This window comes from Budorcas taxicolor, chromosome 6 (genome assembly GCF_023091745.1).
Source record: "Budorcas taxicolor isolate Tak-1 chromosome 6, Takin1.1, whole genome shotgun sequence".
Classification (NCBI taxonomy): Eukaryota; Metazoa; Chordata; class Mammalia; order Artiodactyla; family Bovidae; genus Budorcas; species Budorcas taxicolor.
In genome coordinates, this window is record NC_068915.1 from 102,926,507 (window position 1) to 102,943,274 (window position 16,768).

Consider the following 16,768-nt stretch of genomic DNA (forward strand, 5'->3'; position numbering starts at 1 on the left):
TACAGGCTTTGGGGTCAGACGTACTTAGAAGGAGTTTGGGAGGGCTTCTTGTAGGAGGTGACGCCACAGCAGGCAGGCCTTGATCAGGGTGACTGGAATGCAGTGGGGGACAAGGTGGCAGAAGTTGACACTGGACATAAATGCCGTGATAAAAGCATGACTCTATCCTCTAACTTAGTGTCACTTCTTCTGTGACCCCAGAACATACTTCCATAGGAGGTTAACAGGAGCTCTGCTAAGTTAAGGGGTTCCATGGTGGATTACTCTGAGAAAGCCTTTCACGAGAGGTGGCAGAGATTTTTGTGCCCTAGAGTGCTGTGCTCCATCTCGCCCTTCACACCTCATTCCAGGAGACCATGGACTTCATCTGAACTATTTTAAGTGAATCAAATTATACCAAAAGGCTCCCAAAAAGCCCCGCAGAGGGAAAAAATCTATTTCCCTTGGTCTGCTCCAGAATTCCCTAAACTTATTGGACAATTTAGCCATTTTTCATGGATTCACCATTCCGCCTGACAGTTTGGGAGACAGTGGATGCCAAAGCCGCAGAGACCAGTAATTGCTTTTAAGGGGTGAGGTGGGAGGCACCTCGTGCCTGTCTTCTGGAACATTCCCTCTGGCTCTGGTATGAAAAGATGGCCCGGGGTTGGGGGGGGAGCAGCCCCTAATCAAGGCTGCAGACAGCCAGACCCAGTTCTCCGTTCACTCTACGCAGAAGAAGACTTACTTGCTTTTTCTCTTGTGGCAGCTGAGCCCACTGAGCAGCCAGCATCTTCGTGATTTCCGGGAAAGGCAGATTGGGGTGCTGGGCCCTCAGCCGGCTCCTCTGTTCGTTCAGGAAAATCACGTAACTGCGCCAGGAATGGAACACACACAGCGGTGCTCAGCTGCTGCTGGAGGGGAGGCCTGCTGCAGCCACTCCCGCCTTCAGGGTTTCATGAGAACCAGCAGCCATGAGTCTGCCCATAATTTTCAATCTAACCAGTGAAATGGGGGCTATTTGAAGATGGGGAAATACATGAATGGCTGACTTATCCAGAGACTGATGGAAGACTTAAGAGGGATTTCTCCCCTCCCACGGGACGGGCATGAAGACTGGGTGGGCAACTTGCTCAAGCCTACTTGAGCTTCGGTTTCCCCTTCTGTGTTATGGACATAATATCACCTGTTCACGGGGTTGTTCTGTGGCTCAAATGCTCCAGGTACAAGCCCTCCCACCCTCCTGACGAAGGATTTGTGTCAAGGCACAGGGAGAAAGTCTGCAGGTGTTGGAGTGAGACAAACCAGTCTTTGGACCAAAGGCCATGTGCACTGGAGTTATGGGAAAACTGAGAAAAGACCTTCACCCTGCAAAACGTGTGAACCTTGAGGATAAAGAGAAAACCACTCAAGCTTCCAGAAGAGTCAGGTGACCCTCAGAGCAGTGGGAAGTGACTGGCCTGGGGCCTCTTTTCTGCAGCCCAAGATGCCAGGGGATGAGGCACAGGTCTCAGGGCACCCGGGGGTTGCATTTTGGGCCTTGAGGAAGGTTCACTAGATCACCCAAGGCCGTGGAGCCCCAGGTATCACAAGCCTGGAAGGGAAACCAGACACACTGGCCCCACGGCCACCCACTTTCCTGTGTGTGACTCAAGCCCAGCTCTCCTTTGTGTATCAGAACCTTATTCCAGCTTAAAGAACTAAACAACCCTCTCTCACTCCCCGTGGTGTGAGACTCTGTAACAATCAAGGGTCCTGAACAACAGATAAAGGCTGCAATGGGACAGAGGCCATCCAGGCTTGGCACAAAGCACAGGTCATGTGGTGATGCGACCTTAACGGTGGGTCAGGTGATCTCCCCATCTTACCCTGTCGTAGGAGCACGGGGAACAGCAAGATCCCTCGGGGGTTTCCTTTTCTTGCCTTTAGGCCAGCCTCCTTTCCTTTTCTGAAAGAGTAATACGCAGGAAGACCTCAGGATTGTCAACAATGATTGACCATATTTGAGTCACAGCCCATAATACGGCAACACACTAAAGAGTCCTCGCCACACTCTACCCACGTGACCTCTGACCTCCTGGCAGCTCTGCAGGGTAAAGACGGTCATGTCCTGAAGATGAGGGAACAAAGGCTTGGAGGAATGCAATCACTGCCTGGGTGTCCCCAGCAGGTGCGAGAGCCAGGGATGTTCCCTCCCATCGTGTTATTACCGTATGTACTTAGTCGCTTAGTCATGCCCAATTCCTTGTGACCCCATGGACCCACCAGGCTCCTCTGCCCATGGGGATTCTCCAGGCAAGAATACTGGAGTGAGTTGCCATGCCCTCTTCCGGGGGATCTTTCCAACCCAGGGATCGAATCCAGGTCTCCCACATTGCAGGCAGATTCTTTACCATCTGAGCCACCAGGGAAGCCCAATCACCAGGAAGCATGTGGCCATATGATTGGGCACAAACAAGAAAGCAACATGAGATTTGGGTGACTAGATTCAAGGTGAGGGGGTGGGGATGGGGCCAGGCCTTGATACTGGAAGCAGGGCGTTAACCTCTGAGCTTGACCAGCTCGGCCTAGGTTCCCATCTCAGCTCGGCCACTTCTTTGTCATGTGACTGCAGGCAAATTAGTAATATCCCCATGCCTCTGTTTCCCCACTTGTAAAATGGGAATCATAATAGCCTGAACCTTGTGGGTTGTGATGACGATTAAATGTGGAAATAATCATGTAGTTCTTACAACAGAGCCAGGCAAGCAGTAGGTGCTCACTAAATGCAGGCTGCCATGGTGACATGCAGACCCCTCCTGTGGCAGCCAGTCCTCAGGAGGGAGAGCCAAGCTGCAGCTCTATCTTCTGTTGAGTGTGTTTCTTGCTTCATCAACAGTGTCTGCACCCTTGCTGCCACTAGGATCCTGGGCCATGCTCGGAGGCTAGAGGGCTGAATAAGACACAGGCTTGGCCCTCAAGTGGCTCAGTCTGATGGAGAAGGTCTGGGGCATATAAATAATGGCAACAACTCATTTCAGGGACTAAGTGTTACAGAATGACAGCCTGGACACCCTTACATTCAGTGCTCAGTTTCAATTTTTTCCTAAATCAAACACATACAGGTGCCAAATAATCCAAATGTGGCGTTAAAACCTCTGTTTCAGCTGTTTCAGCTTTCCAGTTTTCCAGTTTTCAAAACTCCCTCCCAGACATGCCCATTTTGGCCTTCCCAGGGGCAGGAGATACACAGCTGGTCAGCGGCCCAGCAGGCTGGCTGGGAGAGGATCTGATACCATCACAGCCAGGCCACATGTGCTGGAGGCCTCAGGACAGAGGAGGCCAGGGCAGCACCTGGCACTGGGGACTTAAGGAACAAGAACATAGAGCTCAGGCCATGCAGAGGCAAAGAGCCAGGCTAGTAACCACACGTGTTAAGATAGAGAATTCTGCACAGCACCTAGCAATGCACCAGGCATGCAGTAGGTGCACAATAAATGACATTCTCCTTTGCTCACTCCCATGTGATTGATTCCCAGAGTCAGAAAGGGAATGACAAGACTTTCAGGACCCCGGAGAGCTCCCGGGTCCCGTGGTCAGCTCTGACTTCTGGTGATAAAAGCTGAAACCATTGCTACAGTCCAGTTTACCAAGAACTTTCCAACACACGTTCCTGAATTTGAGTCTCACATTCCCTGCTCAAAGGAACTCTTTCAATCACCCCACAACACAGGAAGAAACTCAGAAAGATGACATGACTTGGCCACCGAATGGCCAGGCTGAGAGTCAGCACACACTGCAGCTTCTGGTAGAGCTGTGCCTTCTGAGGGAGACCCCACAGCTGCCTGGAGTCACATGGGAGATACACCAGGTCACCTGTGCCCTGCATCACAGCGGCCTCCTTCTGTCTGCCTGCTCAGCTCCTCTGCTGAAGCACACAGGGAAAGTTGCTTGTTTTTAACTGCAGGAAACACTTTCATATATTTATTGTTATTTCTCTATATTCTAGTTTTCAAAATCAAAAATCAAAATAAAAGTGCTTATCATTTTACTACCATCTTTGGCCCTTTGTTTCAGCTTCTTTATTCAAAGAAAATCCTTCCTGAGGGTTTTCTGCATTTGTCCAGAAACCATAGTTACAGAGACAAAGACACTTGGAAAGGCTGTGGGGATGTTTTTCTCTGAAGCTTTTTTGTTCTCGCTGAATTTCTCACACAGGATTTAAACCAAATTGACTCTGCCCTAAATAAAGCCACGTCCACAGTGAGCTGATCATTAGCACTGGGTGTTACTACAGGGAGAACATTTCCCACACACTTGAGTACGTTAGTTTAAAAGGAAAAGCAGAAGTAGAACATGGCTGAGCAAGGAAAGACATTGCAAAAAAGTGCAATCAGCAGGAGAGCAGAAGATCAACGGATGGGCAAAATTCAAGGGGGAAATAAAATCCATCTCAATAGGATTCTTGACCAGCATGGACCTTTCATGTTCAGATTGCAACAGACAGGGAATTTTGGATATTTGGTTTTATACACCAAATTTTTCTTTTACAAAGAAAATGTCCATTGGGAGTCAGCAGGGTGAGGCAGAAGGTACAGTGTGGGGGCTGGAGTGACAGGTATGGGCTGAGTCCCTGGATTGGACGCACCATGAACCTGAGCCCCCATCACCTCGCAGCTCCTAACTGACACAGAAAAATGTAGCAGTGCAGTCGGTGAGCTGGTGTTTGCAAAGGGCCAGGGCCTCTCAGCACACAGCAGCGCTCAGTGCACGTGTTCTTTTTATCGATCAGGTAGGAAAAACTCCAGAACGCATCAATGAACTGGATTCTACAAGGCAACTGAGCAGGTCTCCAGGAGAACACTTTCCTGTATGTAACAACCGTGTCAACCATTTGGGAACCAGACCAAAGCTCCATTGATGATTATAATCACAGAAAAGGATCTTGGCCCCAGTGGTTTTACAACTCACCCAGGAAAGTCCTGGTGGTTTTCATGTGGGCAGAGCTTTGTTGAGGGGCATGCAGCATCCCCCACCCCCACCTGAATACTGAAGATGTTTATTACAAGATGTTATCTGCATCACATGTTTAGACACCATCAAAGGCTGGCTTCCCACCTTTGGATATCATGGTCCTAACTTAAAACAAAATTCTAGTTCATTTGTTTCTGAAATACACACACTGCAAACGAAATATTGAGCTGACCAAAGATTATTATTATTATTTTTTTTTATGTTCTTATGGAAAAACCCAAGTAAACATTTTGGCCAACCCAATACTTTTTAGTTTTTCTAAAATGAGGGTTATTAGACATTACAGCATCCTGTTGCCTAATTTCTCATCTCAGTTTTAACCAGGTTTGCAGACTAAAGCCAGAGAGGTAATGATTCTAAGCACAGTGGAGCATGGTGGTGAAAGCATGAATTCAGGAGTAAGACTGTCCAGATTCAAGTCCCAGTGACTCTGTGTGCCGGCCCTGAAATCTTGAGCACATGACCTAACCTCTGTGTGCACCAGTGTCCTCCTCTGTGCAATGGAGATACCAGCTCCTACCCCAGTATCTTCAAAGGTTAAATGAGTGGGGTCAGGCACCCAGCTGTTAGGGTAGCTGTTATTGTTATTACAGGCAGCCCTCTTGCATTCTAAATCTGCTCTACCACCTTCTGCACCTCTTACCTCAGGAAAGTCATTAGTCCTTTCTGAGTCCCCCTCCACCTGGTAAGTGGAGCTGGCTTGTTGAGAAGGTCATTGGGGAAGATCTCTGCAAAGGAAAGTACTTTCCCAAATCAACGCCATGATTTGGGACTAAGCCTTGTCTCTAAGAGATGAACAGGTCCTGAGTTAAGTTCATTGCACATTTCTCTGGGGGCATGACAGACACTGCCAGTCATCTTTCTAGTATCTATTCTGCACTCCTCCATTAGGAATTGAAATTTGATTTTCAGCCGGGCAAGGCCACCTGGAATAAAGCCTCCCATGCAACTGGCAGCCATGTGACTAAGTTCTGTCCATTCAAAGTAAACTGAAGTATAGTATGGAACTTCTGAAACATATCATTCAAGGAAGGAACCTATTTTTTTTTTAACCTCTTCCTCCTACCTGCTGGCTGGAATGCAGATGTGAGGGCTAGTGCTCAAGCAGCCACCATGGATCATACAGCATCATGATAAGGATGGGAGGCATTATGCTAAGGATGGTGGAGCAGTGAGGTGGGTCTGAGTCTGGGTCTCTTCTGACTGTGGTATCTGTGTGCTTGTGTGTGTGTGTGTGTGTGTGTGTGTGTGTGTGTGTGTGCTGTCACTCAGTCATGTCCACCTCTGCAATCCCATGGACTATAGCCCACCAGACTCTTCTGTTCACGGAATTTTCCAGGCAAGAATACTGGAGTGGGGCTGCCATTTACTTCTCCAGGGGATCTTCCTGACCCAGGGATCGGACCCATGTCTTTTGTATCTCCTGCACTGGCAGGCAGATTCTTTCTACTGAGCTACCTGGAAAGCCCAAATTACTATTATCTGGGGAGTTTTTAGTTATGTGAAGCTGAGCCTAATCCTAACTGGTGCAGAGTACTGCTTCTTTTTGGTATTTCTCAGCAGCCTTGGTTATGTCTAGCTGTACTTTCACAATAATAAAGTAAAAAGAAAAAAAAAGGTTTTTTGTGTACCTATTACAGACCAGACCTTTCAGCATGCAACAGTTGTTTAGTCTTTAGAAATTCCTTTAAAGTAGATAATGTTATAGGGCTTCCCCAGTGGCTCAGGGGTAAAGAATTCATCTGCAGTGCAGGAGATACAGGTTCAATCCCTGGATCAAGAAGATCCCTTGGAAGAGGGCATGGCAACCCACTCCAGTATTCTTGCCTGGAGAAGCCCATGGACAGAGGGGCAGGTTACAGTCCATGGGTTGCAAAAAGTCAGACATGACTGAGCGTGCACACAAATAATGTTATCCCTGTTTCACCAAGAAGTAACTGAGTCTTGAAGCGTTAACACACTTTGTGCAAAGTGTCACAGCTAGAAGATGGCAAAGCCACACTTCCAATACCCATCTGTCTGCCTTCCAAGCCCACATTCTTCCCACTTAGCCACCACTTAACCACCACGGTGCCCTCCATGCCAAGCCTCACCAACTGCCTTTCCCGCACAGAAAACGGACTAGGTCATCCCCCAGCTAAGAACTGCTCATGTCACCCCAGAACCTTCACCAAAGCCCCAAGTTTCCTGGAGTAGTCAGGCTCAGGAGCCAAACTCTTTAAGATCAAATCCTGCTCTGCCAATTACTATGTGACCCTGAGCAAGTTCCTTGACTTCTCTGTGCTTTGCAGTGTAGTGAAGGTTTGAAAAAATAATGCCCAGGAGTGCCAGCCCAGAACCTGGAGCACAGAACATGCAGGTGTTATCACTCGTGTTATGATGCCACGACATTGCAGCATGGGAGGCCCTCCGAGCTTGGCCTGGACTGCACTTGCCTTTGGTTCCTCTGAGTCCTGCTCCTTTGGGTCCCCCGGGTCAGTCAGCCTAATGTGCTGCGTGGGCAGAGATGCCAGGTCCCGGCAGTAGGTCTGGATCACAGAGCTCCCAGGTAATAGGCTGCCCGTCCCATTTGGAGGTGGCAAAAGGAATTCTGCAAGAAACAGCCACATAAGGTCTGAGATATTGAAATCATCATCCCACCTAGAGTCTGTCCAGCACAGGGACTCTGTGATTTATGTTTCAAATGCCCACAAGTGACAGCAAATGCCTACAACCTGAGTTGATGGTCATTTCTCTTGGCTCAGCCCCCAAGTCCCTTGAGTTAGCTTCACACCATCAGCAACACAATCCCCTGCTGGGACCATGGGTTCCTCTTCACAAAGTCAGGGCAAACTTCAGACCAACTTGACAGAGTTGTTGAAAGGTCTATTCACGGCACAGGTATTTACAGGATGCCAACTGTATGCTGGGTGTGGCAGACAACAGTGTAGAACTGACCAACAGTCCCCCTGGAGTTTACACTGTGAGGGTGGGGGGTTAAACCCAAACTTACAGAGTCCTCAGAGCACCACATGGTCCTTAGTAGGCTCTCAGTAAAGTCACTTATTTTACTGACATTTTAAATCGGTGCATTTACAGAAATCTATCCTCTGAGAATGTCGAGGATGTTGTCTGCAGTCAAATAAACTCCTGATCTCCTGTGAAGGAGGCAGAATGGTAATTATGATCCTATTCTACAGATGGGAGGGAGGTGGGAATGAGACACTTGATAGCTCAGATCTGAGGCTGAAGCTTCAGCTGAGGCTGAAACTCCAATATTTTGGCCACCTGATGTGAAGAGCCGACTCGGGAAAGATCCTGATGCTGGGAAAGACTGAGGGCAGGAGGAGAAGGGGACAACAGAGGACGAGATGGTTGGATGGCATCATCGACTCAATGGACATGAGTTTGAGCAAGCTCCGGGAGATGGTGAAGGAGAGGGAAGCCTGGTGTGCTGCCGTCCATGGGATCGCAAAGAGTCAGACAAGACTGAGCAAATGAACAACAAGTAGCTCAAATCTGTTAGATGTAATGCACGATCCTCCCTCCCCCCACACACACTCGACTGTCGCTGTGACTGTAGATGAAGTACCTGGAAGCAGATTGATTCCGGAAAGACGCCTAGAATCACACAGGTGGGAGAGGCAGGTGTGACTGAACCCAAGCGTCCTGGCTGCCAGTCCGAGGTCTGTCCTCTCCCTTCAACCTGCGCCCCCTGTGCTTCCTCATGGGGAAGGGAAGGTAACAGCTTTCAAGTTACCATTCTGAAGTGGTATCCCGGTTCAGTTCAGTTCAGTTCAGCCGCTCAGTCATGTCTGACTCTTTGTGACCCCATGGACTGCAGCATGCCAGGCCTCCCTACGCATCGCCAACTCTTGGAGCTTACTCAAACTCATGTCCACTGATTCGGTGATGCCATCCAACCGTCTCATCCTCTGTCCTGGTAAGTATTACTAAACAACCACAATGCAGGAAACAGACCCTGCCAGACAGTTCTGGATGCTGACTTGTCTGAGGTTGAGGAAAGACAAGAAGGTGTCCACTGACTTCCCTCTCAGCTTCCTAGGAAGGGGAAATACAGCAGAGAGACGACAAAACCCAGCATTCCAGAACTTTCCTTGACTTGTATCCACATGGCCAAGCCTGATCCAGTCTTGCAATCCATCACTAGGACTATTCTTGTTTTTAATGGTATTTTTGTTTTGAATCATAACTTGTGGATATGACTCAGAACTAGGGGTGGCCCTCCCATGGGTGATGGTAAAGGTCAGACAGCACCCCTCCCTGGTGCTCCAGCACCCAGTCCCCTCCCTGGAGGCTACATTAGGAGGCTCTTCATGGGCCCTTCCAGAGCTAGTCTGTGCATTTACAAACATTTCTGTACCCTGCATAATGGCAAACTGGATGCACTGAAACTTTACTTCTTTTGTTGACTATGTCTTTGGGTACTTTCTGCACCAGCCCATTTAGAGCTGCTGCATTTTCTGATGAAAGGGGCCTGGAATTCTGCTGTGAGGAGGGGTCTCAGAGCAGTTAGCAGACCCAGTAAGAAATGCATGTTTCTCTGGGCCTTGCACACATAGCATTTCATGTATGCAATGGGCTCTCTAGAAAATTGGGTTGCTGGGTCAAAGGGCATGTGTGTTTCTAATTCAGACAGACTCTGGATGGCACATACCCCTCCACAGGGCTGGATCCATTTTACGCCCACAGCAGTGCAGGACTCAACTTCCTCTCGAGGATCCCTGCCGTTGGACCCACAGGTGAGAATCCCACCACCTCCCTCTCTGCTCACATCTCTTTATGGCTCCTCCTGACTTTGGCATGAAGTCCAGACCCCTTAGCCTGGTATTCAAAGCTCCAGGAGGCTGGGCCCTAATGTCTCAACTAGTCTCACACCCATCCAAATGATATAACTGACTCCAAAAGGTGGTGATAAAAATGGGTGATAATCAGACCCTTTATGCATGTTATCCTATTTAATCTTCAGCATGACTCTAGTTGCCATGGCAACACCCACAGGTAGGGAAAGAAGTTCAGGCCAGTGACTCTCCCAAGTGCCCAGAGAAGGGCAGGGCAGATAGGAACCCCCCACCTTGGGTTGCCTACTCTTTCCATCTCCCCAGCCATCTCCCCAAAGCAGTAATCCTCTCCTATCCAGTACAGCCGGACTTCAGATGCCTTCATCCTGCTGGGCCAGCCCCAAATCTCCCCTTCCTCTCCGTTCCCACTCTTCCAAGGATCCAGGCTCAGCAGGAAGGAGCCCATTTGGGGGGACAGCTTTCAGCTGATTCATTCATTCAGTGGACAGGCATTAAGACCAGGGTCAGACAGAGTGCCAGGCCACAGGCAGCAGCTGCAGAAACAGCAGTGGCTGACAATACAGACTTCAGGGAGCTCTAGGTCCATATTAAGTCCCAGCTCCTAAGTGGGCAAAGTGGTTGCAATGGTGATTACTTTGCCTAATATTGAGGCTCTAGAATGTTCTGTGACCTGCTCAAGATCTCCAATCCAGAGACAAGTGGTGCTTGTCCTGGGGTCTTGGCCTCCCCACTGGCTGGACAGTACCGTGGTCACACCTATACCTCAGATAGAACTTTTGATCCCAGAGCCAACTCTTAACCACATGGTCTCTTGTTCCTCAGGTTTTCTCAGCTGCAGGACTGGGCTACTAAGAGGCACTTGTTATTATAGTGCCTGGCACCCAGGAAGCAGGCTATAGTTAAGAACTGCTGGTAGCCTAACCGTCCTCAAAGTCCTCACTGGAACATGATAATCCAGTCTGCAAGTTCAACTTTAAGTTCAAATGCCACCTGCCCGCAGGTGACAGAAACAGATTAGCCAGGAGCAAATCACAGGGCTTATCATGAAGGGCAGGAAATGGGCTTTTTCTGCATACAGGAAGGTTCTGGACTGAGACCTGGATCTTTCCAGCATCAGTGTCAACATTTGCGCTGTAGACGCCAAAGCTCTGACACCCACAGACCTGGGCTCGAATCCTGGTTACGTAAGGACCCAGGGGGCTGCGTTCGAGTCACCGAATGTCCTCTATTTTTCACTGTGGAGCACAGTCCCCGCCCCCAGGTCGCCAGGTCATTACGCGGGACAGGTGAGAACAGATTCGCTTAGCCGAGAGCTGCCTGAACGTCGCACAACGCAACAGCTCTTATGAGCAGAGTCGCCGGCTGACGCGCGCGCGCGTCCGGCCCCAGCAGCGGCTGGTGACGGCGGAGGGGGCCGGGATCTCAGGCTGTCACCGGAGCCGGGTCGCCCCTCCATCAGCACCGGCGGCTTCAGAGGGCACCGGACTGGCTCTGGGGCCGCGCTAGAGAGAGGAAGAGGTCATCGGCGCGGGGACGACGGGAGCGCGGCAGGGGGCTGACAGATGGGCACCTGCGCCTAGGGACGCGCGGGGAGCAGACCGGCCAGACGCAGGCCCGAGTCACGTGCCAGGCCCTGGGCACCGCCCCGGGCATCCACACCCGCGCCGCGGGGCCGGGCTGCACCGGGACGCGCCCACCCCGTCCCGGGGAAGACCCCCCAAACTCCCAAGGAGCGGGGCGCGCGCGACCGAGGGGAGGGGCCGCAAGTCCAGCCACTGACCCGCAGCCTGGCCGCTGTCCCGCTGCATGTCGCCCGCCCGCCCTGGCCGCCGCCGGGCCTCGGCCCACCAGGTGCACCCGCCCAGCGCCTGCTGCTCCGCCCCGCGCCCTGGGCTCCGTTTCCACCCCGCCCCGTGCGCCGTAGGCGGGCCCTCTGGAGGCGTCACTCGCTGAGCCGCTGCGAGTGCCCGGGGCGCGGGCTTTACCCGCGCCGGACCGCGTCGCGCCGCCTGGGTGTGGGCGGGCGCGTGGGGCAAGAGTTCCAGCTGCGCAGGCCGCTCCGGGCTCCGGGCTTTCCGAGTAGCCGGGGACTGGGCGGGGCCAGAGAAGGAGGGGTGGGGAGTGGGTGGGGCGGAGGAGTGGGAAGCCCCGCCCCGCTACGGAACCCCCGTCTTGGTTGCTACGGGTCCCTCCACCCGCCCCCTCAGTTACGTAAGTGCCCCTATTTATACGTCTCTGAATATTTTCAAGTCACACAGGAATACATACTGTATTAGCACTGTGGCGAAATTTGGAAAACTCAAAGCAGCCAGCCCCCTCTCCTTGAATTCTGCCCCTCAAAGCCAACACCCTGTCAATCCACGGGAGTGCCTCCTTAACGTTAAAAAAAAAAAACAAAAAACGCTTTCAAAGATAATTCTAAACATTTAGAGATGGCCACGAGCTCCACCCCTTCAGTGGCAACACTCCCACATTCACGTGTCTCCGTCCAGCTTGTGATCTGAAGGCAGTCATGAGTTCAACACACTCTCTGTGTAATTTCGAGGTTGCCTGTAGGAATGCACGATCCCTGGAGTCAGAGGATGTGGGTTCACCAGCCTACCTCTGGCTGGGTGATCTTGGGCTGGTTACTTCACCTCTCTGGGCCTCACTCTCTTCATCTGACAAGTGGGGATAATAAATAGTGCCCGTTATATAGGATGGTTGTAGGGATCAATGAGTTAATATTCCTAAAGTACATCAGAGGCACTCAACGAATGTGTTAGTTATTGTTTCTGAGGTCCTTCGTCTGCATGTATCAAGGGTAATGAGCAATAACTGTGTAAAAACATAATATGGTCTTTTCATACTCTGCACAGCTCCCCACTCCATTCCCTTATTTTTATTTTTAACCAACCAGTGGCTTCAACAAATAAGTCACTAAAGCTCTCTGTTCCTCAGTTTCTTCCTATAGAGAGTAAAGATAGTATTAATAGCATCACAGGGATGTTTGAGGATTAAATGAGATGCTGTGAGGAGTATCTAGACTCGCTGAGTACCAAGTCTGGTGTGTATTTCCTAGCTAATGACATAAATAGCTACTCTTAGCTGGTGTTGTCCATGTCCACAGGGAAGCCCCAGGGCTGAGTCAACATGGGCTGGGACTCCAGAGCAGGAAAGGAGTTCAGGAATCCAGAGTGCCAGTCCTTCTTTCACCAGTGGAGGAAACTGAGTCCTGGACAGGGAACGTGGCTTCCTCAAGTGGTGGTCCTTCAACCCCCCCCATGCATCTTCTCAATTCAATCTAATTAAATGCATTAAATGCAGGATGAGATTCCCCTCCTTGCAAAACTGAGTGAAGAATATTCTCTTAAATCCTTGCGATTAGCTAAGAAAACTATGAAACAGAAGAACATTCAAATGAGATTTACATGTTCATACACTAGACTACATAAAGCCTCTGGAACCCAATCAGTAAAGGGTTGATAGAGGAGTGGTTAAATATGTGAGTGGAGCAGAAGGTAGAACCAAAATGAAATCCCAGAATACATGTTCAGTTCAGTTCAGTTCAGTTCAGTCGCTCAGTCGTGTCCGACTATTTGCGGCCCCATGAATCACAGCACACCAGGCCTCCCTGTCCATCACCAACTCCCGGAGTTCACTCAGATTCACGTCCATCGAGTCAGTGATGCCATCCAGCCATCTCATCCTCTGTCGTCCCCTTCTCCTCCTGCCCCCAATCCCTCCCAGCATCAAAGTCTTTTCCAATGAGTCAACTCTTTCCATGAGGTGGCCAAAGTACTGGAGTTTCAGCTTTAGCATCATTCCTTCCAAAAAACACCCAGGGCTGATCTCCTTCAGAATGGACTGGTTGGATCTCCTTGCAGTCCAAGGGACTCTCAAGAGTCTTCTCCAACACCACAGTTCAAAAGCATCAATTCTTCGGCGCTCAACCTTCTTCACAGTCCAACTCTCACTTCCATACATGACCACAGGAAAAACCATAGCCTTGACTAGACGGACCTTAGTCGGCAAAGTAATGTCTCTGCTTTTGAATATGCTGTCTAGGTTGGTCATAACTTTTCTTCCAAGGAGTAAGCGTCTTTTAATTTCATGGCTGAAGTCACCATGTGCAGTGATTTTGGAGCCCCCAAAAATAAAGTCTGACACTGTTTCCACTGTTTCCCCATCTATTTCCCATGAAGTGATGGGACCAGATGCCATGATCTTTGTTTTCTGAATGTTGAGCTTTAAGCCAACTTTTTCACTCTCCTCCTTCACTTTCATCAAGAGGCTTTTTAGTTCCTCTTCACTTTCTGCCATAAGAGTGGTGTCATCTGCATATCTGAGGTTATTAATATTTCTCCCGGCAATCTTGATTCCAGCCTGTGTTTCTTCCAGTCCAGTGTTTCTCATGATGTACTCTGCATATAAGTTAAATAAGCAAGGTGACAATATACAGCCTTGACGTACTCCTTTTCCTATTTGGAACCAGTCTGTTGTTCCGTGTCCAGTTCTTACTGTTGCTTCCTGACCTGCATACAGATTTCTCAAGAGACAGGTCAGGTGGTCTGGTATTCCCATCTCTCTCAGAATCTTCCACAGTTTATTGTGATACACACAGTCAGAGGCTTTGGCATAGGAATACGTGTTAGGTTACTCTATGACAAACATAATTAATTCAGAAAAATAGAATTATTAATCAATACTATTAACTGGCTAGCTATCTGAGAAGAAAAAAGGATGGACTTCAATCTAATTTCAAATATAAAAGTAAATTCTAGATGGATTGTAGACCTAAATTAATAAAGTGAACAATAAAAATAATATAAGACATTGGGATCCCAATAGCATGCTCAGCTAGACAGCTCCACTGGAACACCAAATGAAAGTACTGAGATGGAGGATTATTTATAACAAAAGGCTCTGCTGAACCCACAGAGAAATACCCAAGAACCACGTCTCCCACACAAAAAAAGAATAATCAGCCCAGGATAGAGTGGTTATTAACACAGACGTCTGAGCTCCACTGGGTACAACCACTTACAACATGAACTTCAAGTTTTAGGGACTCATGCTGGTACGGTGGACCAATGAAAAAAATCTGCTCATATCTGCTGCGTCTGGGAGGAAAACCCACAAATAATACAAATGATAGTCTCTCCTGATAATTTGAAGCCGGAAGACAGCTCCCATGTGTGTCTGAGTTTCAAACTTGCCCTGCCCCCAAGGTAAACACCCATCAAACTAAATTAAAATAGTTGTAAGTTCAAAAGCAGAGACATTACTTTGCCAACAAAGGTCTGTCTAGTCAAGGCTATGGTTTTTCCAGTAGTGATGTATGGATGTGAGAGTTGGACTGTGAAGAAGGCTGAGCGCTGAAGAATTGAAGCTTTTGAACTGTGGTGTTGGAGAAGACTTTTGAACTGTGGTGTTGGAGAAGACTCTTGAGAGTCCTGTGGACTGCAAGGAAATCCAACCAGTCCATTCTGAAGGAGATCAGCCCTGGGTGTTCTTTGGAAGGAATGATGCTAAAGCTGAAACTCCAGTACTTTGGCTACCTCATGCGAAGAGTTGACTCATTGGAAAAGACTCTGATGCTGGGAGGGATTAGGGGCAGGAGGAGAAGGGGACGACAGAGGATGAGATGGCTGGATGGCATCACTGACTCGACGGACGTGAGTTTGAGTGAACTCCGGGAGATGGTGATGGCCAGGGAGGCCTGGCGTGCTGTGATTCATGGGGCCGCAAAGAGTCGGATACGACTGAGCGACTGAACTGAACTGAACTGAAGTTAGTATTGCCCCTTGGTGGCACTAGTGGTAAAGAACTCGCCTGACAATGCAGGAGATGTAAGACATCGCAGGTTTGATCCCTGGGTGGGGATGACCCTGAAGGAGGGCCTGGCAACCCACTCCAGTATTCTTTTTTTTTTTTTTTTTCACTCCAGTATTCTTGCTTGGAGAACCCCATGGACAGAGGAGGCTGGTAGGCTACAGTCCATGGGGTCGCAGAGTCGGACACCACTGAGTGACTTAGCACAGCACACATCACCCCCTGGAGCACAAAATAAACAGATACAAATGATTTCTGAAGAAAAGGCATCTCCAGTCCGGGCCCTTCACCATATACCATATACGAGCTCATAATAAAAATTACCAGACACAAAAAAATAATGCAGTATAAGTGAGAGTCTGCAGTTCAGTTCAGCTCAGTCATGTCTGTCTCTGTGCAACCCCATGGACTGCTGCACACCAGGCTTCCCTGTCTATCACAGTCTCCCGGAGCTTGCTCAAACTCATGTCCACTGAGTCACTGATGCCATCCAACCATCTCATCCTCTGTCATCTGCTTCTTCTCCTGCCTTCAATCTTTCCCAGCAGCAGGGTCTTTCCCAATGAGTCAGTTCTCATCAGGTGGCCAAAGTATTGGAGCTTCATCTTCACCATTGGTCCTTCCAATGAATATTCAGGATTGATTTCCTTTTGGATTGACTGGTTTGATCTCCTTGCAGTCCAAAGGACTCTCAAGAGTCTTCTCCAACATCACAGTTGGAAAGCAACAATTCTTTGGCACTCAGCTTTCTTTATGGTCCAACTCTCACATCCATGCATGACTACTGAAAAAACCATGGCTTTGACTAGATGGACCTTTCTCGGCAAAGTAATGTCTCTGCTTTTTAATATGCTGTCTAGGTTGGTCATAGCTTTTCTTCCAAGGAGTAAGCGTCTTTTAATTTCATGGCTGCAGTCACCATCTGCAGTGATTTTGGAGCTGAGGAAAATAAAGTCTGACACTGTTTCCATTGTTTCCCCATCTATTTGCCATGAAGTGATAGGACTGGATGCCATGATTTTAGATAATTTGCAGTTAACATTAATTTAGGATCCTCAAGTGTTTCTGAGAGTAGACAATTAAATCACAGACTAAAATTAATCATGTATAAACATAAAATTTTAAAAGAAATAAAAACAAAATAAAAAGAGTTCAAAGAA

The 16,768-nt window shown here is 49.0% G+C and overlaps 1 protein-coding gene across 1 annotated transcript in view; it reads right to left on the reverse strand.

Moving 5' to 3' along the window:
- Window positions 1-11,652, reverse strand: part of LOC128049966 (high mobility group protein 20A-like) — a 34,029-nt gene extending 22,377 nt beyond the window's left edge. Inside the window, exons 1-4 of the mRNA XM_052642278.1 lie at window positions 11,575-11,652; window positions 7,428-7,582; window positions 1,848-1,927; window positions 728-851 (exon numbers count right to left, since the gene is read on the reverse strand). Of these exons, the coding sequence (XP_052498238.1) occupies window positions 728-851; window positions 1,848-1,927; window positions 7,428-7,582; window positions 11,575-11,602 (387 nt within the window). The 5' untranslated portion in view covers window positions 11,603-11,652. The remainder of the gene's footprint in view (window positions 1-727; window positions 852-1,847; window positions 1,928-7,427; window positions 7,583-11,574) is intronic.
- Window positions 11,653-16,768: the final 5,116 nt, after the last annotated feature.